The sequence below is a fragment of the Manacus vitellinus genome, unplaced genomic scaffold, assembly GCF_001715985.3.
Source record: "Manacus vitellinus isolate BGI_N305 unplaced genomic scaffold, ASM171598v3 scaffold_77_pilon, whole genome shotgun sequence".
Taxonomy (NCBI): domain Eukaryota; kingdom Metazoa; phylum Chordata; class Aves; order Passeriformes; family Pipridae; genus Manacus; species Manacus vitellinus.
In genome coordinates this window covers 425,803-449,717 of record NW_021940802.1, presented here as the reverse complement: position 1 = coordinate 449,717, position 23,915 = coordinate 425,803, and the positions used below count along the sequence as shown (strand labels likewise).

Here is a 23,915-nt window from a genome sequence, read left to right as displayed (position 1 = left end):
GATGATCTCGGAAGTCCCTTCCAACCCAGCTGATTCTATGATTCTGTGATCTGAAATCACAGCAACCTGGGTTTCCATCTCATCAGAGGCTACAGCAACCTGGAACTATGGGCTCAAAACCTGCCCAAGAACCTGCCCAAGAGGTTTATGTACCTAATTACCAGTTAATTAAAAATTAGCCTGAGAAACCTACTCTACATTAGCAGTATTTTAATTGTATATAAAGGTTTAGAAGGGAAAAGACAAGGAAGCAAAGCATAGGATATTTTAAAGGGGAAGAGAACTGTACGAAAAAACTTGAAGGCACTTGTGCCAAAAGGGGAAGGTGAGAAAGGAGAGGAGGATACACAGAAGCAAGTTAAAGCACTTCAGGAAGACAATGAGCAAGAAGCACCACTGTATCTGGCAGGAGAAAATAATTTGTTTGGTGTTATCAATCATTTCAATTCAGTAAAAGCCAGAAAGGGGGAAAGGAAAAAAAAAATAGAAAAAGGCCACAAATAGCCAGACAGCATCATCTGACAAATTCCCAGGCTCATGTCCTGTTGGCAACTGGAATGCTTTTAATATCATAGACACCATTTCAATATATGTTTCTTATAAAATCAACCAAATCTGGGCAAATACAGAAGGAAGCACACAGGCACAGTGCAGCTAAAAAGAATACCTGCTTAAAATTTCGACTACAGGAGAGATTCTTACAGCTGCTTTGAATAACATAATGATTATAATTACAAACTATACCATCTTCAGCTGCAGCACAGTAATTTTTAAATCAGAAAAAGTACATTTTTCAGAATCTGTGAACATCTGTATTCCTCAGTCCCAACCTACAGCACCTACCTCTCAGCTACTCATTTCAACCTACACTTTTCTATTTTTAAGCCGAGAATACCTTGTGGCATTTAAATTCCCCAGGAAAATCTCCTAACGCCCCCAGAGGTAATTTTTTTTAGTCAGTCAAACTGGTTTTGTCATCAGAAAGACAACGGTTCCCATGATAGAAACTTTTTATTTAATCGTTTTCTCTAAAGACATTTTTCCTTCGCCGCAGCTGCAGCGCTGATTTTATTGAAGCAAATTGAGCAGCTCTGAGCTACAGCTTTTTCATTACTAGAGCTGGGCTCTTATTACCAACATCACCAGTGATGTTACTGACTTTGTCAAATGTATTTAGCCGTGTAAGAAAAGGAATAACCAAAAATTATGCAATAAATATAATAAACTCCTCTCGTTAACGAGGTTTTTTGAAAGCGCAACGGATGTTGTAATATTTATTTCTACGAATTCCTGGTCGTGTTGGATCATTTGCCACAAAATCAGTGCAAGGAGTGATTGCTAGCTAATGATATTCCTGCCCCAAATCCTCCCTGTGACGCTGCATCATGAGATGTTGAATCACTTCCATAAGGGCAGAGTGAAAGCAGTGAGGCCACTGGCTGGCACAGCTCAGTGTCACCACAGAGCCACAGCTAAAGCAAAGGTCCAGAAATCACATGAACCTCAAAAAAAGCAAAGATTTCTGTCTCTCTCACACTCTCCAAGGACTGACTCAGCCGTGAAAAGCATTTTCTAGATCCTTGCAGTAAGTCAGATTGTGCCCTCCAAAACCACGTTTGGTTCTGCAACCAGCCCCACAGAAGGGATTTCCAAGTGTGAGATGCTTAAACCACACACATTTCAGGTTTAGGGGGCTTTAACATTCAGTAAAAAGTGATTTTCTTGCTACATATGTGAAAACAGTATTAGAATTCCTCGCTTTGTGATGCATCAGTTCGTTATGTAAGGACTCCGTGGGGGCGGGGAGGGAGAAAAAGAGATCCTGTCCCTGTGGGTTAGTTATGTAACTGTCAACTTTAGAGCTCAATATTAAATATTTACACGTTTTCAACATATTTATGCAAGGAAACAAATCTGTAAGCCCTGAAAGCATATATATTCACCCATTCCTCAGCCTGATCACAAACATTCGCAAGCAGAGAAATGTTAATTAAAGTACTCGACTTCAAGAGATGTTGTTGAGCATGATTCTTCTGCCTGGCCCCTCCAAGGAAATGTGTTTTGGAAAGATCACTCAAAAGGATGGGATCCTCACTCCACCAAAGGCAACGGAAGAGAACAAGGACCAAGCAGCTGCTTCTGTAATATTTACACTCAGTTTTACTTCCTCTTGTTGCCACAGAAAAAGTAGAGAAGGGCAAAAATGGGAATTTTCGTCACAAGTCCTGTTCTTAGGGATTGCAAGGGAAAAATCTTGACATTGGGTTGCTACAGTTTTACTGAATATTGCTCAGAGCTAGAGATGTCTGTTAAATATAACCACAAATTCAAAAGGTAAAACACGGCTTTCAAATGTAAAGAATCAGACCTTGAAAGTTGTTCTCTGTGTTTATTAACAAGAAGTCAAGTGCAGTTATTCAACCACACCTGCAAGGTCACGTCCTAGCTGAGTTCTACTTAGAGAATTTAATATTTCTGGAGAATCTCTTTCTGGGAAATATGTGAGAAGATGTTTTTAATTCATCCCAAAGTTCTAACTCATTACCTCACATCCCCAGCGGAGAGTTAAGTCGTGCTTGGCAACCTGGAAATCTACCTAATGAGCAATATTTAACAGCAACCCAGTTTTGTGGGTGATCTTCACAACTCTAATGAAGGGAAGGTATCTGGAGGACTTAATTCTTTTTTCAGTCCAATGGAGATTTGTAGAAACCAGATGAAGGTCACTTTACATTACGAAATAATTATTTAATTTGCAGGTCCCCTATGACACAATGTGCACATTTTGCATTTTACAATTTCTTAATGTGTTGTTCCTGAATTCTTGAACTTAAGTCATTCCTCTGTCATTCCTTATCCCTGACATCCAGTTGGGAATTTGCTCACTAAGCACACTTTTTGTGGTGAACAGTATAGAATGGATAGTTTTGATACAGTGGAGCAAAACCAGATTTCCACTTTGCAACAAAAATACCAATTGACACAAAAACTCCCAACTATTGTTGGATGAGCAGAAAAAACCTCCCTTGTTCTCTCTCATTCAAAATGTGAGGGGTTCAAAGGAAGCAGGGGAAAGGGAGAGTCAGAAAGACAGACAGACTGATTGTATGCCTGGCCAGAAAAGTAGGAAACTAAGAATCCAGAAGTTTATTACAGGGAAGATTTAGAAAAGATAACGTGTATTAAAATTTTAATGCAACCTTGAATAATCTAGAAGCATTTTAGAATATGGTAAAAACAAAGGTTGCATCTTATAAAACAATCAGTGTAACATGTCTTTATCAAAACACTTAGAAAAGAGCAATTGCAGTCACTTACATATCTGCAACCCAGTAAGAATTTGCAGAACAAGTGTTTTTACACAGCATCAAGAATATTTACCCCCAGAATAATAAATAACCATAAACAGCTTCACAGGCATTACTAAACCTATGAGGTAGTAAAGAATTATTTTAAAACCCCCAACAAAATAATTAAGTAATCTTTTAAATAATAATGCTCTTAAATTCTGTAAGTAAGTAATAATTTAGGGCTTAACTGAGAGAAGTAAAGACTGTGAGTCAAAAACTCAGGGTCCCAACACAGGACAATAAATTCCACAGAGCAAGAGTTTTGTCTGCACTTGGAAGGCTGTGCTGGGATAATTTTAACAGTGACCTTCTCTAGAAAAGATAAAGCTACAAACAGCTTGTATATCTTTTAATATGACCTATAACTATTCCATAAAAAAAGAGATACTTATTAATATTTAACTGTCTCTACAGAGATATTGAAAAAAATTTAAATCAACCGAAAAAATACATCTGTCATCAGCAATTGATTCTGACATAGCTTTTCATTTCAGTACAAATACCAACGTCCACAAGGAAAATTCTACTTAAGGTTGAAGGTTTCTTTGTATTCATCCAGGATAGATAAAAATAGAGCTACAAAATTCTCCAAATGTATGTCACTGTTGCAGGAATGCAGACAAGGTGCACGTGGTCTTACTCTTAAACAATCCTGCTTGGTCATTCAGTTAAGGCTCTTTTTTCAGGGCTTTTCATGGGGGAAAAAAAAAAGCTAAAAGCCCTCAGTTCAGTTCCAATGCAGAATAAAATTACATATCAATACTTTGCTGTGAAATCCTGTTTAGCATCCAGCCTTGATGCCCTCAGAAACCCTACCTGGAGGTAACTCAGTGGCTTTGGCTCTACCAGAAAAGTGTTTTAGGTCTGTATTGCATTAACAACAAGGCAAACCAATTTACAGCAATGCAGAACACGCAGCACAAACGAGGCATCCCTTTCAAGTCATATTATTTAAATGTCCTAACTATGACAAAGCTGAATGTGAAAGACAAACTCAGTTTGAAAGATGTATGCAATAAACTGAATTAATGTAGGGAACTAGGATTCCAGAGAACTGCATGAGTTCTGATTTGCTTAACTGGAACGCTGATATAAATGGCATTGGCTAATTCAGGGGGAAATAAGGAGGAAAAGAAATGCCTTTTTTCATGATCAAATGTTTTAAGACCACACTTGGAATAGGCTACTGTGCCAAGGCAAACAAATCATTATGAATAAAACCCATAGGAAGAAATTAGAAGTTTTTAGCTTGATATTAGCAGTGAAGTGGCTGCCCATATGTTGACATTTACTCACTTGGAAAAGTTTAATTAAGTTTGATTTAGAATTCTAACCTTGCTCTAAGAAAAAAATGGCATAGGGAACACTGCAGCTAGTGGGATAAAGTTGTCTTAGAAGAGCCTTCCTAAACATCAATGGCTGAAGAAAAAAAATATATATAATCAAGAAAACCTGCTAAGTTTGGAGCTCTGTACAAGCACGTCAGAAAGCTAAAGCTGCAGTTGGATTCTAAAAACAGGCAGAATGCTCCCATTTCTCATGTAGCAATCCTTGACATCTTCCAGTACTTCCTAAATACAGCTGGATGGAGAGGAGGATTGTAACATTTCCTCAGCTCCCACTCTCATCACAGATCACTGAAAGCACCAAGAAACAGAGAAACCCGTGAAAATAAATAAATGCTTAACAGCAAACCAGCTCTCATGGAGGCACTCGGCTTTAAATAGACCTATGAAAAACATTTAACATTGACAGAGAACAACAAATAATTCATAAATACATAATCAGATGGAGAGCTGTCTGTCTTATTCATGCTTCAGCTACCAAGTGCTTATCAACAGAGCCTTTTCTCTTTCTGTCTGAAGCAGAAGGATGAAAAGAGCAAATCACTGAAGAAGGTTTTTAGGGTGGCATCTGCCTGAGTAATGGATGCTTGTATAGTTCCATCACTCTTTGGCTGTGCTCTAATATAAATGAAATGTACTTGCTTCCAAAAATGTTTCCCTCCCCTCCCCCTTTTTTTTTTGGTGCTTTAAAACAAGATGTTCTAACCAGTATTATTTTAGAGTATGTAAGAGAAATACTACCAAAAAATTGCGAGACAAAATTGAAAAGAGTTGCCTTTGCCTGGAAATATTGACAAATGTTTCACCAGAGCTTTTAAAAAAAAAAACCAAGTGGAGCAGGGGATGAAGTGATGACACACCTAGACCGTTTAGAGAGTAATTGTCAACTCCTTCCAACCTACAAGCCCTGCAGAGAGAGGTTACCAAGAAAAGGTTACTGATTTAATAGGCCCCTACACAGTAATTCTTGGATTCTCAGAGGTCCACAGACCAGAGCTGGAAAGCCATTAATTAAGAAAATTTGCAGCTGAGTGGCTTAAGCAACTAGCACGGGTAGGAAACAGCATAAACCAGAGCATCCAAGCTGTGCCTTTTGAGCTCAGGCTCCAGTGGTGTGCTCCAGAGCCAACTCCTGGAACACCACAGCCTCTTCTGCTGCCCCACTCATCAGACACACCCATGAGAACAAGAAAACCTGCCCCAAGAAGACAGGGAAGATTTGCAGAGCTCAGCCACAAAACCCTCTCCTAAACTGGAGTGTTTATTACTCCCATCAAATTTCTCGTCTTCATTTCTGCTATAAAGCTTTAAGAGGTGAAAAATCATGTCAGTAAAAGATTAAACATTGTATCATAATGTCTTGCAGCAGAAGGCATTAAAAAGTTTAATCAACACCAGCATGGCCCTATAAAAGAAGTTTCACAGTGCAAATCTATGTGCTAAGGAAACGAGTTTCTGGACTGTGTTTTTCTGTTTAGTTTCATCCCAAAGGATGGGATGAAATCCCCTCTGGATGCACATCCAGTTCGCTCACTCCCCAAAAATCATCCTGTAATGTGAACCACAGCTTATTCACTGGGGACAGAGATTTCTGAGGTATGTTCTGGATCCAAACAAAAATGTTAACGCAGATACATCCAAAGCAAGCTAAAGCTGCAGGCAACGGGGATAATCTCTGTTTAGAATGCACATTCTATATATCCTGCATATTAATTATGCATACTGAACTGAAACAAGAGGAGCAGCATATCCTAGAGAAAAAAGGCAGAACTTACACAAAACAGAATTAAATTGAAATTAGTTGTTAAAATTGTTATTTTTCTGATAGGAGATATATGTGTTTGTGTGTGTATGTATATATGTATACATGAAAATATGCATATATATATATAAACACACACATATATATAAACACATATATATGTATAGGTGCCCACAGATGCATATAATTACAAAGTGGTATTAACTCTACTGCATTAGATCTAAGAGATGGGGACTGTAACACCCCACACTCACTTGTCTGTGCTTTATTCCTGTAGCTGTAGCTCAGCAGGGTGGGAGCCTGTTCTATTCTCCACCTGATTAAACTTTAAAAGAAAACCTCAACTGCATCTACAGTTTGAAGATTTTAAGAGTCTTCTCCCCAGGTCCCAGTTCAGTACCTGATTACAGATATCTGGGAAGAAAGAAAAGCAGCAAAATGCTGTACACCCACCTTGTCATCACAGCATTCTTGTTCAAAAAGGGATTTCTGCTTTGTTTCAGCCATCTGTACTTAAACATTTTTTTTTCCAGTTAATAATTTTTCATTCTAAATCAAACCCAGCAACAGCCAGGAACCACAAGCACATGCAGACTTTGGGTTGTAGCATGGTTTGTCTGGACTCCTGCAGACTGGTTGGCAACCAGCACCCTCCTTTGAAACTGTAAAGCAATCCCAGAACCTGATCCAAAAATGCTTTGTGTTAAAAAACATCATTAACAGATTTTGCAAATTTGACAAATAATTGAGATTTTAGAGCTGCTAAATTTAAACTGATTTTTAATTCACAATCAGATAACAAAACATTCAGTATTCTTGAATCTTATTTTATTTTATAAGCTATTAACTCTTGACAATAGAGATGTTTTCAGAGCTTTTGTTTTTTTCATCTGTTTGAGAGAATTTGTTTGGTTTTTTTGAACACCTGGTAAATAATTTAAAGATAATATTTTGGCTCCCTTTGTCAAATTCAGTGTAATATTTGTATTCCTCTGTACTGCTGACATGTTGCTCAAATTTCTATTGAAAAACCTGGGTAAGTTTCCACAAATAACTACGTGCTGGTATTTATAATCAAGTTGTCTTTGAGCAGAGAAAATATGGTTGGAAATATAAAACCACAAATTGGTCTTCACATCCATGTAAAACATAAAAAGGCAGTGATGTGTTTAAATTCTTACAAAAGACATCTTAGTTATACACCATGAATTACTGCCTCACTGCCTGGACACTCAGACAGATTATCCAGGGAAGACACAGAATTTCCATCACTGGAACCTTTTAAAGATAAGTAAGATAAATGGCTGTCCAGGAGGGCTTAAGTATTGCTGATATTGCTTTTGAGAGTGAGGACAGACTAAACCACCTCCAAGATCCCTAAGTTGGTTTTCTCGTCTCCTACCTCTTCTTGTTTGCCTTTGGATGCTGTCACCAGGCTGGGATTAAGTAGGAACAGAGAGTGGAGTGCTCTCTGATTTATACACCCAGCACTCCCCTCAGCACCACACTCCTCATGTAGGGAGTGCTGGGAGCTCAAAGCAAACCCAGCTTTGCTGCTCTGCACAGGACGCAAACACGGCCAGCAAGGCTTGTCCTGTCACTGGGTACATGGATGATGCTCAGGGGAGCCCCTGCATCACCTTCCCCTGGTCCCTGGTTGCAGAGCACCCCTGTACCACCCCACAGAGCCAGCCAAAAGGATGTCATCTCCCCAGATCTACAGATCTAGCCTGCATAAATCTGCATAAATCCGCCAGCATAGCCAGGGTTATCACTACCCCAGCACAATCCAGCTGAGCACCACCAGAGATGGCTGCTGGGACATTGTCTGAGCTTTTGTGCTCTCTCCAGGAGCATTATCTCAGGCACAGGGGTGCAAAGCCCCAGGAAAGGCCCTACAGGTTCAGTTTGTACCCTGACTGGTCTGGCAGCTGCACCTGAACACCAGCCCCAGCCCCACAGGGTGCTCTCCATGACCACACATCATCCAGGACTCTCACCAGTTCATCCAATATTGGAGCCTCCAACCTAAATTTGTCCCTTCTTTTCAATCTGGAAAATAAAAGCAAAACTGGTCCAGAAATTCAAGGGCCTACCCAGGTAATGCCAACCCAAAGGGGCACAACCTTCTCCCGGTGAACACGGCCTCAGACAAGGATTGGTGACAGCGAGACCTGTTCTCCTTTCTGCTCCTGAATATTTAGACCACGCATTGAAGTAGGACTTAGGGCAGGAATTAAAAAGGAAGATTCTTTTCCAAGTAAATTCTTAAAGAACTTAAATTTTTTAAGGAAACAGATTGGGGTAATGTCACCAGAAGCCATATGCTGCTTCACCTCATCCGAGCTTGGGGAGGAGGGAGGTTAAACGGGGGGTTCTGGCAGGACAAGCTGTTTTTAAAAGGGCAAATACTTCCTTTTCTCTTCTTTTCCAGGCTGCCAACTGCTTCATCCCTTGTACTGATAGACTGTTTAGACTGGTTTTAAAAATCCTTCTGGGAATCTCGTGGTTTAATTTTTATGAAGAACGATGAGAGAATTAGAGGGTGTGCAATGACGCTCCTCCAAAGCTGTGTTTTCATAACTCTGAAAACAACCTATACTTTTGAGATTAATCTATTTTATATAAAAAATGCTATTTTCTAATAGCTCATCTTCTCTTGAGAATTCTCCTCCCTGGACAGCACAGTGAAAGCCTCAGGTGCAGTGACAGCTGGATCAGTGTGATTTGTTCAGCAGCAAAGACAATAAAGGATTCCTATTAGGACACATCAGCTCTTAAGGCTGCATGGCCCTTATACCCTCTGATATACAACAGGGTTTTCCATTGATTTCTCAGTGCCTGGAGAACATTATGTAACACACTCTGTGCAGACTTATGGAATTGTACACACACTTCAGGTTTTTATAGTCAAAACAACGTCATTTGAAAGCGCTCTGAGACAAACGTGGGGGGTGTAACTCTGAATCTGTTCTAACTAAGGGCTAAAATGAAGTTAGAACTAAAACCCCCCAAAGTAGCTGCTTTGATATGTTATACTGCATTAGAAAAAAAGGCTGACAGGCCTGCAAAATGAAAAGCAGTGTTTCCAGCCTGCAAATAGCACAGATCAGGAGCTCGGAAGTGGCAGCGAGATTTCCCTGCCGTGCCAGGGGGTGATTAGTTGACACTGACAGTGAGGATTACAGGACAAGCTGTTCCCTTCACCTCTGGAGATATGAGAGAGATTTGGAGATGTTTGCTAATTATTGTTGTTTTCAGCATCTGCAGCAAAGTCTTGAAAATATTTTTAGTAATTGCTCGGGAGTGTTGGGTTGGTTTGCTTTGTACTGATCCAGGTCCTGAAATATGGTGAAAGTTGGGATTCAAATCACTGCAAAGTATTAAAATGAATGAATCTCAGCTCATCTTATTTTAAGAAGGCTTCATATTTTCTCCTAACGTATTTTGCATAATGGAGAGGATTTAGAGAGATGACAGATCTTCAATGCAGCAAAAATATTACTTAAGATATTTTTTAAGGTGTACACACCCAAGTTGTGGAATCAGTGTTTCACCTTAGTGTTGGCTTCAGAACTGGGAGGGCTGGCAAAAGATTTACAGTTGTTTAATGTTATGCACTGCTTTGATTCTAGGAGATTTGCAAAATAACATTAATGATTGCCTTACAAACTAGATTTTTATGCTGCCTATGTTTATGTATTTTAAGGCAATCTACCTTACTGTATGCAAAATTATTTTAAAAAGAAAGATTAAGATCTAAAACTACCACAAAGCCTAGAGAATTAGCTTTGTTCAGCTGACTCATTTCTGAATCTTGCCCTCATTAATCAAATTGATTAAGTGCATATTAACGAAAGGAGGTAGATTTTTAGAGACATGGAGATACATGCAATATTTTCCTGTGGAACCTTTTGTGTCCCAGGATCTTAAATCAGCCCTGCAAGACTCTTGGTATGAAAAAGTCTGGCAAAGGATTTAAAAAATGAATGTGCTTCATTATGCATGCAGGTAACCCTCCTGAATTAAAATGCTAAGGGAAATGTAGGATGAAATCCTAGATGTGGGCGAAGACAAGGCAAAAATTGGCAAATGCTGCATTAAAACAGTTTGCTTTTCTTTAATTGTGCTCACTGTGTCTCACTAGGAAGTAAATGAACTGAATTCCTCAGAGGATGGCACGAGACTTTCACGTGGTTATTCATCTCAGGCTACTTTTAATTCAGCTTAATTAAATTTGGTTAAAGTTCCTCAGTAATCAGTGCTTTTCCTTTTTTTGAAACGACAGTTTATTCCCCAGGGTCATTTAAGCAAAGGGGGCACAGGGGTATTCCTTGTTTAAATGAACTCTTGAGCCATACCTAGGTTTACTAGTGCTCATTTTTAGGGTTAAAACAACACAAATGGTCAATATTATTAAAGATAAAAACAATAAACCCAACCTGTTCACATTTGGCAGGAAGGGACTGTAACTGCCACCACAGAATTTCACGACAACAAGTGCCATTCCCCACACCAGATGAGATGGCAGAGCTCCTGCAGAGCTAATCCTGGGATGTGTTTTGGATCCAACTTTGCTTCCTGCCCAAAGGACACCTGTGTGTTGCTCCCGTGCCAACGTGTGTTTACGTACACAGGAATCTATTTCCAGGTTTCCCCAGCAGGCATTTGGGGTGTTTATTTAAGAATAATTTAAGAATAAGCTCGTTTCATCACAAAAAAAAAAAAATGTAAGATTTCTAGAATCCCCAGAAAGAAGAAAAAAAAAAAAAAAAGAAAAAAAATCTGTCTACTAAGACATTATAGTTCTTGGAAAGAGAACATAAGAAGTTTATGATCTGGGCAATAACTTTAAAAAAGAAAAGTGTTTCTGTGAGAGTGGGAAGAAAATTTTTGAGAATTGGATGCTGAATGAGCAATGCCAAATATCATCTACCTAAAAATACTCAAATGAATGTGGTTCTGTCACAATTGTTGGCAAGAAACCAAAGGGAAGAAAATCGCAGTTTAAAAACTGGAGAAAAAATAAGAAGAATTTTATGAAATATATGGTCAAGTTTTCCTGACGTGCATGGCAACACAGAAAGGGTCTTTTCCTTCCTTTCCCACCTTGTCTGAATCACAGAGACTGCCCAGCTCTCCCTGCAAACCCCAGTATTGGTCTTTGTGAGGAAGCTGGAAATGATGCTTTGCTTTCTTTCCGAACAGAAAGGGAACACGCAACTCTTGCATACCAAGAAATCAGATAAATTAACCTCTAAGAGCTGCCCACAGGTCACTATTTCCTGTGATAGTGCCAAGGCTGGCTTTGGGTTTTATCCCCCCTCTGCTTTGTCCCTTACTCTGAACAGAACTGGGACCTGCTGAGCCAGCAGGGCAGGCTGAGGTTTCTACTTGCACCCTCCAATGGAGGTCGAATTTCTCTGTATGGAGAGAAATGTGTGCAGGAGCAGCAGACAAATCCTGCACCTGAATCTGAAGATAAAAATAAACCAGTATAAGATTTTGGCTGATTTGGAAATATAGGCAATAGCGGGGAAGAACTAACATTTGTTTAAAAATAAGAAAAAAGCAAATAAACAAATAAACAAAAATAAAGAAAAAAAACAAATTATGTTAAAGGTCAAAAGCTGGATGAGATACTTCAGCTGCTTACATGTGCAAATACAGAAGGATTAATGGAATTGCTAACATGACCTTAGAGCTCTATTAGAAAGGTGGCATTTCTTATTTTCCCCTGGGTGCAAGTGGATCCTTGAACGTCTGCTATATGTCATCAGGGGGAAATTCCATTTAGAAGCCTAGATGTCATGTGAAAAGGAGCAAAGCCACAAACTGATCTAAGGAAAGCTGAGAACTGGAACCCCAAAAAGATACTGTCTGCGAGAACAGAACTTAGAAAGGTTTTGAAGGAGCAATGTCTTAATTACCTGTTGTTACACCGGGTTTTTTCAGTCCTAGAGATTCCAGAATACCCACAATGAGTGCTGGGGAATTAGGACAAGCATCATATCTTTATAACATGGCACTGTACTCTAGCTTAGGCTGAAGCCCAGCAGTCTATTGTAGCTGTTCTGCTCTAGCACAATTTGCATCAGGGTAGGGAACTGGCAGGGAGGAGGACTGGGTTGATCCAAATTGGTGGAAACACTGTTATTGTTTTTTAATGTACATCAGTACAGACTATACCCTAGAAAGAAATTCAAACTAGCTGGTATTAAATTCAGTATTTTCAGTCCTAACTAAGAAAGAGAGGTTTGTTGTCAACTGTTTATATTCTTTCATATATATATATTCTTTTATATATATATATTCTTTATAATATGAACAGAATTTTTACTTTTTCCACTTCCTTCCACAATACCTGCAGGCACCTCAGCCACAGCCCTGAGCAGTAGCAATGTATCAATACCACCAACAGCTTAAAACAAGAGGTTTGGGAGGACCAAATTTCAGGGGACCATGTCCTGTTCCTGTATTTTTTCCGGTTCATCAACTTGTTGCATGAGTAAGGGGGAGGTAACCCAGGCAAAGTTCTGCTGAGCAGCATCAAGCAATGTAACTACTCACTGAACTTTGTTTTCAAGACAGAGCTTTGCCTTCGGAATTTTAACAGAAACTGCCTCGACCAAAACAACTTTTCCTTTTTTTTCCCCACCCTTAAGCTGCAAAAAAAGCTGTACACTGGCAAACAGATATCGTGCCCAGGGCTTCACACCAAACAGTGGGATGTTAAAACATCTCACCTCAGGCTAACTTCTTCCCTCTTTGTAATCCACATAAGGAAACAGAGTTCAAGGAAGAACAGTTAAAAGGTTTGTTACATTCATGGAAGCAGCAAGTAACTGGCAGGGGTTGACATCAGCATTTCTCATGGCCAGGGAATAAGAGCTACATGTGATGTAAGGCCTGAAGAGAGAAACAGGGGGGAGGACTCAGGAGGTGTCAGCAGAAGACTCTGAAAATTTTTAGGTAGTTCACATGGTTATGGATGGGGGGATGTGACAAACTAGGACAGTCCTGCTGGGCAGACTGTGTGGAGATGGTCACAACCCACCAACCCACCAGGGAGGAGATTCTTGCAGATCTACAGCCAAAATAAGAGATTTGAGAGCAACCAAGAGAAGCTCTTCCAATTCCCATTCCCTTGGTGGAATTCTGACTGAGTCTAAGCACTCCTACCTAAAGGATGTTTCCTTTCCTCAAGCAATGTAATGGTTTGAGACCAACACTTGACCTCATGAAGCAACTCTTTCTTTTCATACAAAAAAAAAACCAGGGCACTTGATATTTTTTTAAAAATGGTATATAAAAATTATTTCACTATAAACTGATATGCAAAGGCAAATGTTTCAAATTAAGTCCTGGACTAACTCTAATCTACATTACAAAAAAAACCAAACAAAAACAAAACCAAACCAAAACAAAAAAAAACCACAAAACAAAACAACAACAAACAAACAACTCCCCCCAAAACAAACAAACAAACAAAAACAAACAAACAAAAAAGAAGCCAGGATATCATATGTTAATTAAATCCTCTTTATATACCACAGGGCCCCTACTTGGCATGGTCAGGGAATAGTCTATAATCCATTCACCCAGGACACACAAGGGTTTTGTCTGAGGAACCAAGTATTTTTACCTTGCCTCAGCCACACCCCTGTGTGATCCTCACTGTAGCAGAGGTTACATCTGCACTGGGAATTTTCTCTCAATATTCATTTGCTAAAACACAGCAGCAGTTCTGCACTTTTTTGAAAGGGTGGAAAACTGATTCCATGTGGATCAGTAATGAGAGCAGTAATTGCCACAGGGCTGACAATAACTTATGCAGAAGTTCTCAATTGCTTCTAATGGCCTGTCAGAGGGTGAAATGGAATACAAAGCAGATCATAAAAAAAACTCCAGCACAACTTCTGAGAACAACATTCTTGACACTTTCACTCTTGCTAAGAAATATGAAAATAAAAGAACTAAAGTGGCTTCTGGAGAAGAAGTAAAACTGCACAATTATCTAGTGATTCCTCCAGATCAGATTTTGTGATTGCACCAGAAAATGAAAGCAGGTTTTCCAAGATTTTACATCCATATCATAAATGAAGAATTGTAGGAGAACAGAAACTCCAACAGCAGATTATTACTCCTCCAGTTCGGGTTGGTTGAGCAATATCACAACTGCTGCTTCAAAACCACAGAAATGACAACTGTTTCCACCAGTGTCAACTGAGTGCGACTGGGGCACAATAATCTACTTACTCTCCTCAAGATAATACCAGACTGTGTTGTAGATGTTTGGAAATGCAATTATGCTACAGTTGAAGGACTTAAATTTGGGGATGTCTGAACACTAATAGCTGAAAATGGGAAAAAACAGCTAATCTAAGAAATACAGATGGAAAATGAACTTGTGAGCTCGTAGCTGCCTTTTATACAGCAAGATGCATTCAGTACATGCATGAGACTATTCCCTTACACAAGGTTCCTGAAGCAGTTCATGCAATCTAATATTTTTGGATGTGTAGATTTGATAATGTATTCCTCCTTCACAAGCATCAGGACAAATATTTTGCACTCAAGTTGCAGAAAACACTTAAATGCTAATTCTGTTACTGCATCAAAAGTTACAAGTAGGTTTCAGGAGCCCAAAAAGAAAGAGTTATATTAATTCTAGAAAATAAATGTGACTTTAACTTATTATACTAACTAGTAAGGTCACTGGCAGATAAAAGCTGAGGATATATGAAAGGCAGATATAAATATATTAGATATAAAGGCAGTGTATATGTAGACTACATTAAAAAAATACACAAAGTGGTGTTTCCCTGCCACTGTGTCTTCCCAGCACTGTGTCTCTTATTTTCATCCCTTAATCCTACAAAGAAAACTGTCACTTTAGGTGGTCACAGTTTTTCAAGTTAACCCTAAATTGGCGAGCTCAGATTACTATCAGTGATGTTCGAACAAATCAGTGTGGAAAGAACAGTCTTGTTGACTCATTTTCAAAATGACAATGCATTTAATTTAAAAAAAAAATAAATTAGAATTTGGAAGAGGAGGCACCTCATATGCTATAAAACAGCCACGCACCAAAAAATAGCATCTTGTTACCCAAAGGAGACTTTCTGTTGAGCTGGGGACAAACTTGCCTGTCACAAGCCTTGTCTTTGATGTTACCATCGACCAGCAGAATGAAATACTGACAACTTTTAGGGAGAAGAAAGAAAAAAAAATATTAAGAAACATCTAGAGAGAGAAATTTTCTTTCCAGGGAAACTGCCCAGCACAACTACTGACTTATCCAGAAACTGCTGGAGAAACATTTAAAGAAGAGCATGGAGGAGCTGGACAAGATCAAGAGCAGAGACTTAGCAAGACATGTCAGCTCCCCTTCCTGACATCAGGTTGTGCTTCCAGAAGTAAATATACTCTTTTCAAGAAAAAAACATAAGCCTTGTTAATAAATGTACATTTCAAAGAATTATTTTCATTCTGGGAAGAGTCAGAAGAGGAAAATACGGGGTTTTCAGGCTTCCCAAGGGAACATTTGTCACCTCTTCCAGTCACTGCATAGGGATTCCATATTACATCCCATGGGCAATATTACCCTCTCACCTCAACAAAATGAGATTGGGCATAACTCAAACTGCTGCAAGGATATTATATATTGGATTTTTTTCCATATTCTCCGTTAAAACAGTAATGCACAAATGGATCAATGTGTAATGAATGTGAGATTCAGACATTTCACAAGACATAAAGCTTTCGAGCTGCTGCCCTTTCAGAGAACTATAATCTCCTGACAGGCTCGTGTCTGGTCTGAATCCATGATCCTGGGCAACTCCAGGAACAGTTTATGTTGTTCAGTAAATTGGTTTAAGTGTAGACAAAACAGAATAATTTATTTCTTGGTAAAACCTTCGTTGAACTGAACTCAGTATTAGTCTAAAGCGCTCTCAGGCACCAGGTGAGATTTTGAGATTGTCCTGTGCAGGGCCAGGAGGTGGAATTGATGATCCTGTGGGTCCCTTCCAGCTCAGGATATTCTATATATTTTATTCTGTAACTGGTTACTGAACGCTGGGCAAAGCCATCAAATCCATTTCAAGTGTAAATACTCCCCACTGTACCAAGGTAAAAATCAAGCTTAATATGTCCATTTTCCAACATTTAGGACTCTTAAAAAGGATATCTACCAATAAAACAAAGGTATCCTTGGCAGTAGTTTATGATATGCTGATCTTAAAATGAAAGAGATTTATTTATACAACTGTTCAAATATAGACTTCCAAAAATGTAGAAGACCTTCACAATGTGTTCAAAAAGCTGGATTACAAGATATTCACTAACTTGATTTATTCTCCTTGTGTAAATCAGGGCAAAACCTTCCAGGAAAACAATCCTAAAAACCTAGGGAAAATAGCGACCGGTGAATAAAATACTGTGCTGTGGGAAAACACAAACATATTTTCCCAGGCTGTGCTACTGAGCTTTTCAGACTATCTCAGAATCTCAGCTGTGTCATACTTCCCCAAGGGAAAAGAAACATTTTAAGTGCAGTATCAAAATAATAACATTTAAAAAAAAAAAAAAAGAAAAAAAAATTGTCTGATGACACATCTCCCCTCTTGCTAAAACCTGTAAAAATCCTATTTTTACATTCCTTTCCCACCAAATAAAATAAAATATGAAGGTTCTCTACATTCATGTCTGACAAAAAAAAAAATCTAAACTAAATAATAATTTGTAAAGCATCATTCATTGTTTATATTGTCCCCAAAGTATTCCACCATGGCCAGTTATATGAGATAATAGCAATAAATAACATTTTCTTAGATTAAAAAACCAAATGACTCCTTTATCTTTTCATGCCTAAATTGAACACCTGCTGAATCAATAGTCACAGATTCAAAATTCAGTGAGAAAGCAATAAAAGATTCCCTGTTGTATATAAAAGATTAAAGGACCATAATCCAAGAGGTATGCATGGCTACGTGCTTATTCTGCTGGTGAATGGAAAAGGAAGAAGGAAGGGGCTTCAAGGAAAGCAGCCAAAGGAGACTGCAGCAAATGTAAAAAGCATTTCAGGGCTATATTTAGAGGAAGACATTCTTCCTGCATTTGCCAAGCTGCTCACGTCATTTCACACAGCATGTTTTATCCAGCTTTATAAGTCTGGGAGAGAGCAGGAGGGGGACAAAAAAAAAATCTGGATCAGTCGCCAGAAATGGAAATCTTGCATTTATGGAGAGGAACGGGTATTTTAAGCATGTGAATTCAAGAGTACTTTCCAAAGGGGGGAAAAAGGGGAGAAGAAAAAAGGGGGCCAGGGAGGGTGTGAAAGCTTTGCAGAATATGGTTTATCAGTAACATGAGTTTGCCTCCAGAACTCCCTTTTGAGCCAGGCTCACAAGCCTCAGCCCCATCCCTAAAAATACTTAAATGTGTGAATTCCACTAAGTTCGAGTCTTCAGCTGGTAAAAACCAGACTTGTCCGTGTTCCTGTGGATTGGATACATCAGTTATATAAGCAATGACATATTTCTCCTCTGTGACGTGGTAAACAACCACCCAAGATGAATTAAACAAACACCAAACACAGAGGTGGAAACGGCAACAAAAACACTCCCGTTCGATAAGAATGTTGTGCTTTTTCTTAGCATGTGTCACAAGGTGCAGGATTTGCATAAAGAAATGTCAGGATACAAAAAAAAAAATATGTCAGCACCAGATGTAACAGTATCAGGAACAAACCACATGGAAATTTCCTGTTAGTGACCTTCTGGAGAGCGGTGATGGCATTGATTTGAGATCAACATTGATTTAAGGACTGGCTTTACTTAAACTCACAGAGATGACTTCTATAAAGAGTTTTTACCTTCATTCCCTTCTCCAGGTGGCTGATAAAACGAAAGCCCCAAAGATATGATGGCTGCAATTTCCAAGATTATAAGAGTCACATCCTGCAACGCTTCCCAAACTAGCTGTATGAATGTTTTTGGCTTCTTTGGAGGTATAAAATTTTTTCCAAAAATAAGCTTTCTTTTTTCTAGGTCCGCAGCAGTGCCGGCTAATCCTGTAAATAAAATAAAATAAATCAAATTAAAATTCCAGGGAAGTAGAAAATGCCCACTTGTATCTGCGTTCCTATAAATTACTTTTTTAAGGAAAGCAACAAACTGTGTCACCTATCAACAAACACCTATCACATATCAACAAACAGGTAGATATTCCACTTAAATGTTGCTTTTGCAAGATGATTTGTCCTTATGTTCTGAACAGAATTCTTATGGGCTCCATTTAATAAAAATTCCTGCCAGGTTTAATCATAAAAAAAGTCTTTGAATTAGGAGATTTATTTTAATAAGACCTAGGTACATATATACACATGTACATGTAAGCAATGACTTCTGAAAACAGATCATAAAGCACAAATAAATAATATTTGGGATGAAGCTGGAATAGCTGTTGGCAGCTTTTGGAAATACCAGTAGAAGATGATACTTTTTTTCTGAAAGCAGATCGATGAACTCAAAGTATAAATCAATAAAACATGCCTTGTGCTGCTTCAAAGGAACCCCTCTGGCTGCATGTGGACTGCAACTCATCACTGGAATGAACTGCACCACATTTTTGTCACGTGAAGAAAGACAAATGACAGGTTCTATATGCACAGACAGGGAAAAAGGAATGGTACGGTTGCTTAAATTGATATAAAAATGCACATATTTTGAATGACACTTCAATTTAAGATCATTCCAATTTAAGGATACAGGATAGGAATGGGTGGTTGTGCTGAACAACCCACTTGAGTGGGGGGCCTTTTCCTATTTTTTGATTATATTAAAGTATGAACATCTAGTGACTTGCCAGGGGGAAAAAAAAAAAAAAAGAAAAAAAGACTTGCAAGCATGAGGGTTTAATAACTGAGTCCATATATCTGTCTCAGCAGTATAAAGAACTGCAATAAGTGTTATACATATCTGCCAAATAATACCTGATATCATAGAATTGTTTAGGTTGGAAAAGACCTTTAAGATTATCAAACCAAACAGTGCCAAGGCCACCACTTAACCAGGTCCCCAAAGCACCACAATCACAGGTCTTTTAAATCCCTCCAGGGATGGTGCCTCCACCACTTCCCTGGGCAGCCTGTTCCAATACTGGACAACCCTTTCCATGAAGAAATATTTTCTAATATTCAATTTAAACCTCCCAGGGTGTAACTTGGGGCCATTTCCTCTCACCTCATCGCTTGTTGCCTGAGAGAAGAGACCGACCCAGTTGGAACATTGATAAAACTATAGGTTTGGCTGTGATAGAAGTGTCAAGTTGTTTATGCTTATTCACCCCTGCATGACACCTGGAAAACACTGAAGTTCAGGGCTCGTCTCAGAGGAACACAAAGGTGCCTGCAGGAGAGCAAGAGGAAACCATGGACCCCACACTGGAAGGATTCCTCAGCTCACGCAGCTCAGGGTGAGTCCTTGGCTATCCCAAATCCTATCACCACCCATGGGGTACATCAGGAATGGGAAGCCCTAGAAACATCATCCTCAGGACATCAAGGAACACCAGTCATGCTCCTAATGTGCTGAGAGTCCCCACTGTGTGTTTTGGTGGCCCAGGACCCACCCCCAGCAGTGCCCCTGTCCCTCTCCCACCCCTCTCAGGTGACAGCACTGGGCCCAAGCACCATTTCCCCAAGATGAAAGCGATGCTGTTCTGAACATATCAGTCCTGCCACAGTCCAGGCAGATGGTGACTCACCTTTCACTCCAGGTGTATAATTACAGCTGCTGTGGAGCTTCTGCCTCTAGGTTAACTCATCAAACTTTCATTTTACCTTCAGCTTCTAAGAAACACAACCCTTCTCCCCCAGATAAAGGCACGCTGTAGTTATTATTACCTCACTTCATTTAATTTTCAGTACCTAGTGCTCAGTGACACTGTGACAGCTTCCAGCAGTCATGAAATGTGTCTGTGTTATCTCCCATGATTCAAACAACAGCATGTCAAAGCTCTCCACTCCTCTGAGAGCTCCCAGTCAGCTTCCAAGGCAGGGTAGACCCTTTCCCCCCCTGAGGAACTGCAGGCTCTGAGCCATGGGATAGCCTTTTGGTGACCCAGCATGGGTTACAGAAGTTAGGAGAGAGCAGGGCAGTCACTCGCTGCTGATGGGATCTGACACAGGGACAAGCCTTCCACAAAAACCAAACAAGTGCAGTCTGATCAGCTTGCAGAGGCCTGCAAAGCCCCTCAATGCAAGGGAGGAGTTTCACTAAAAGTCAAAGAATCACAGAATCATTAAGGCTGGAATAGACCTCTAAGATCATTGAATCTGACCATTAACCCAACACTGCCAAGTCCACCACCCAACCACGTCCCCAGGCATCATGTCTGTAATTGTTTTTAACACTTCCAGGGATGGTGACTCCACCACTTCCCCAGGGGAGCCTGTTCCAGTGCTTGACAGCTCTTTCAGTGAAGAAATTTTCCCTAATAACCAACCTGAACCTCCCCTGGTGCAACTTGAGGCTGTTTCCTCTTGTTCTGTTCCTATTTCCCTGGGAGCAGAGCTCGACCCCCACCTGGCTCCACCTTCTTATCAGGGAGTTGTAGAGAGTGAGAAGGTCCCTCCTGAGCCTCCTTTTCTCCAGGTTGAGCTCCCCCAGCTCCCTCAGCCTCTCCTCATATGACTTGTAAAAAGGGTACGCGCGATTTGCACCATGCCCCCAAACACAACCTACTCCTCTACAGAGCTGACTTCACCCAGAAAGGGATATTCCCTGGGCAGCACTGACAGCTGTGGGGGCAGAAATTTTCATCTCATGCCTCTTCGAGCAGCAAAACAAAACTCCGAAACAGGAGGGACTTTAAAGCGCGTTTGAAAATGGAAGAGATGTCGGAAAAAGGCGTTTTCCAACCCAGAACATATGTGCTCAGTGGTGGGCCAGCTCCAGCAGGTCAGCACGTGACTAGGGACTCACCAGCATGGAAGGGATGGCTGGAATGGCACAGGAAATTGCTCCAGCATTTTTCAACAATCCTCATCACGTTCACTGAGACGCGACACGTGACTTTGAAATCGTGCCTTATACCTCGTTGTCAGGGGGGAATGCAAAGCACACGTCTCCTATCCCATGTTTATAAGGCCTGTTTAAATACACCTACATCCCAAGAAGCCTCCAAAGCAAAAGAGACACACTGGAACTTGAATTGCTGCTTTTTCTCTAAGACAAAAATTCTTCATTTAGACATCATAAGGCTGAGGATTAAACTGAGTTTAAATGGCCAGCACCATTTTCCAGACTATAGTCTACGTAACACCTGTTGGAATTCAGACAAATTTTACTTTACTCTTTCATTTTTTATAACAAATATTATGTTCCTTAGGCACCACAAATAGACAAGAGTAAATTATGCATGTGATTTTACTCTTTTCTGTAAGTCTATGTCTTGGGGAAATTACTCACCCAGTCTCATCTAAAAAGCAGAGTATATTCATCTTCAATAAAGAAATTTATCTCCTTGTAAATCATTTACAAATCCTAGAAAACTAAATGCAATGCTCAGTTCAAACCAAGCACTTTCCCTTCTCCAGAGGCTTGACCAACACTCAAAATCCCATTCAGCGAAGTTTTGGGGCTTTTTTTTTTTCTCCCACTGACTACCAGAAACAAACTCCCAAATTGAGAGAAAGAGAAGGGAAAGGGGACAATGAAGAAATCTACAGACCACGTGATGAAATCAGATCATAACAGTTCTAAGCATTACTGCAGAGACAAGGTCAGAAAGGGACAGGATAACAAAAGGTCCTGAGGTGGGACACACAAGGATCATTGTGTCCAATTCCTGGCCACGCCCAGGACACCCCAACAATCCCACCCTGTCCCTGAGAGTGTTATCCAAACTCTCTTGAGCTCTGGCAGCCTTGGGGCCGTGCCCACTGCCCTGGGGAGCCTGGTCAGCACCCAACCACCCTCTGGAGGAAGAACCTTTTCCTGAGATCCAACCTCAGCCTCCCCTGATACAGCTCCAACTGTTCCCTGGGGTCCTGTCCCTGGTCCCCACAGAGCAGAGATCAGTGCCTGCCCCTCCTCCTCCCCTCCTGCAGGGACAAAGTTCCACAGGGAGATGCAGCCCCTGCAAACGGGACTGAGCATCTGAGGCAAGGTGAGATGTTGATTTGGAAAAACTTCCACAAATTCACATTGTTTTTGCTGACAGAACATACAAGGGGAGCACCCTTTATCTTTTCCAAGTATCCTGCTTTATTCAGAAACGTGAAATAGTCCTAAAGGTGCTCTGAGCAAGCCTGAATTGCTGGGGAGGATTCGAGGTGGCAGGGGGCTGCCCGTGGCCCCGGCAGAGCTGCGGGAGCTGCTCCGACAGGCACCACAGATGGCAAACACGTCAATTAGCACAGCAAGGGCTGCACAGGGACATCTGTCCTCACCAGTACTGTCAACCAGGAGATGGCTTTCCTGCTGCTAGACTGGTTTATGTTGGTTTTTTTTCAGATTGCACACACTGACTTCATCACTGTTCCTGAATATTGTATTTTTATTTCTCGCTTATCCCAGGAGACCTGGGACAATGAGAGCATTGCAAATGAAAGTAATTTAAAATATCATTTCTATATGGAGACAGAAAACAGCTAAGGGAATGAAAAACAACCAATGGGACTAAAAAAACCTGCATGGAAATACCAGTTTCAATATGACTTCAGATTTCCTACGTTACTGGCACAAGCATCAGCCTGTGCCAGTCTTATATTCTGTATGACCCATCTGATATTCTGTATGACAATAAGTCACAAACTGGCTGGATTTATGTTCATTTTTCCACACAAGCATGAATATTTTATTTTTAAGTGCTTTTCTAGGTCAAAGTTGTGCAATATTACTTGATCGAAGCGTTTTACAATAGACATGTAGATTAGGGTCAAATTTATATACAAATATTATACACCCATTCAGGAAACACTGTGAAAATTTATTACTGATGCTTCCAACACTTGAGTAATTTCTTAAGGTTTCAGTTTCCAAAATTTTTCCCCAAAATTTATTTCAAATTTGTGGTCGAATGAAAACGATTCCATAGAAAATATTTTCTACAATGTTGTGCAGTATATTGAATGCATTTATGATTTAATCTGGCATTGTTGCTTTTTTTGGAGGTAGAAGAAGAACAAAAAACTGGAGAAATGCCACTTAATGAATTTTCTCTGTTCCTTATCTACATCTGTCAGTTCCTGCATGCTGAATAGAAAGCCATCGTTTCAATTAATGCCTGGAAAATTGTATTTCTCTGACAGTCATCTCCACTGCAACCAAATGGAGCATGACAAACAGAGAATGATTTTGATGCTGCAAAAATAGCAAAAGCACAGCACTACTAAAGCAACAATAAAAAAAAAACCAACATAAAACTTGTAAGAGAATGTTTCAAATT

General features: G+C 39.9%; 1 protein-coding gene across 7 annotated transcripts in view; it reads right to left on the bottom strand.

Annotated features, from left to right (window-relative positions):
* ATP2B2 (ATPase plasma membrane Ca2+ transporting 2) overlaps positions 1-23,915 on the bottom strand; it is a 360,194-nt gene that overhangs the window by 101,911 nt on the left and 234,368 nt on the right. For all 7 annotated transcript variants that reach the window (XM_018084874.1, XM_029964651.1, XM_018084876.2 and 4 more), the window contains one exon: positions 18,337-18,534. In XM_018084874.1, coding sequence (XP_017940363.1) covers positions 18,337-18,534 — 198 coding nt within the window. The remainder of the gene's footprint in view (positions 1-18,336; positions 18,535-23,915) is intronic.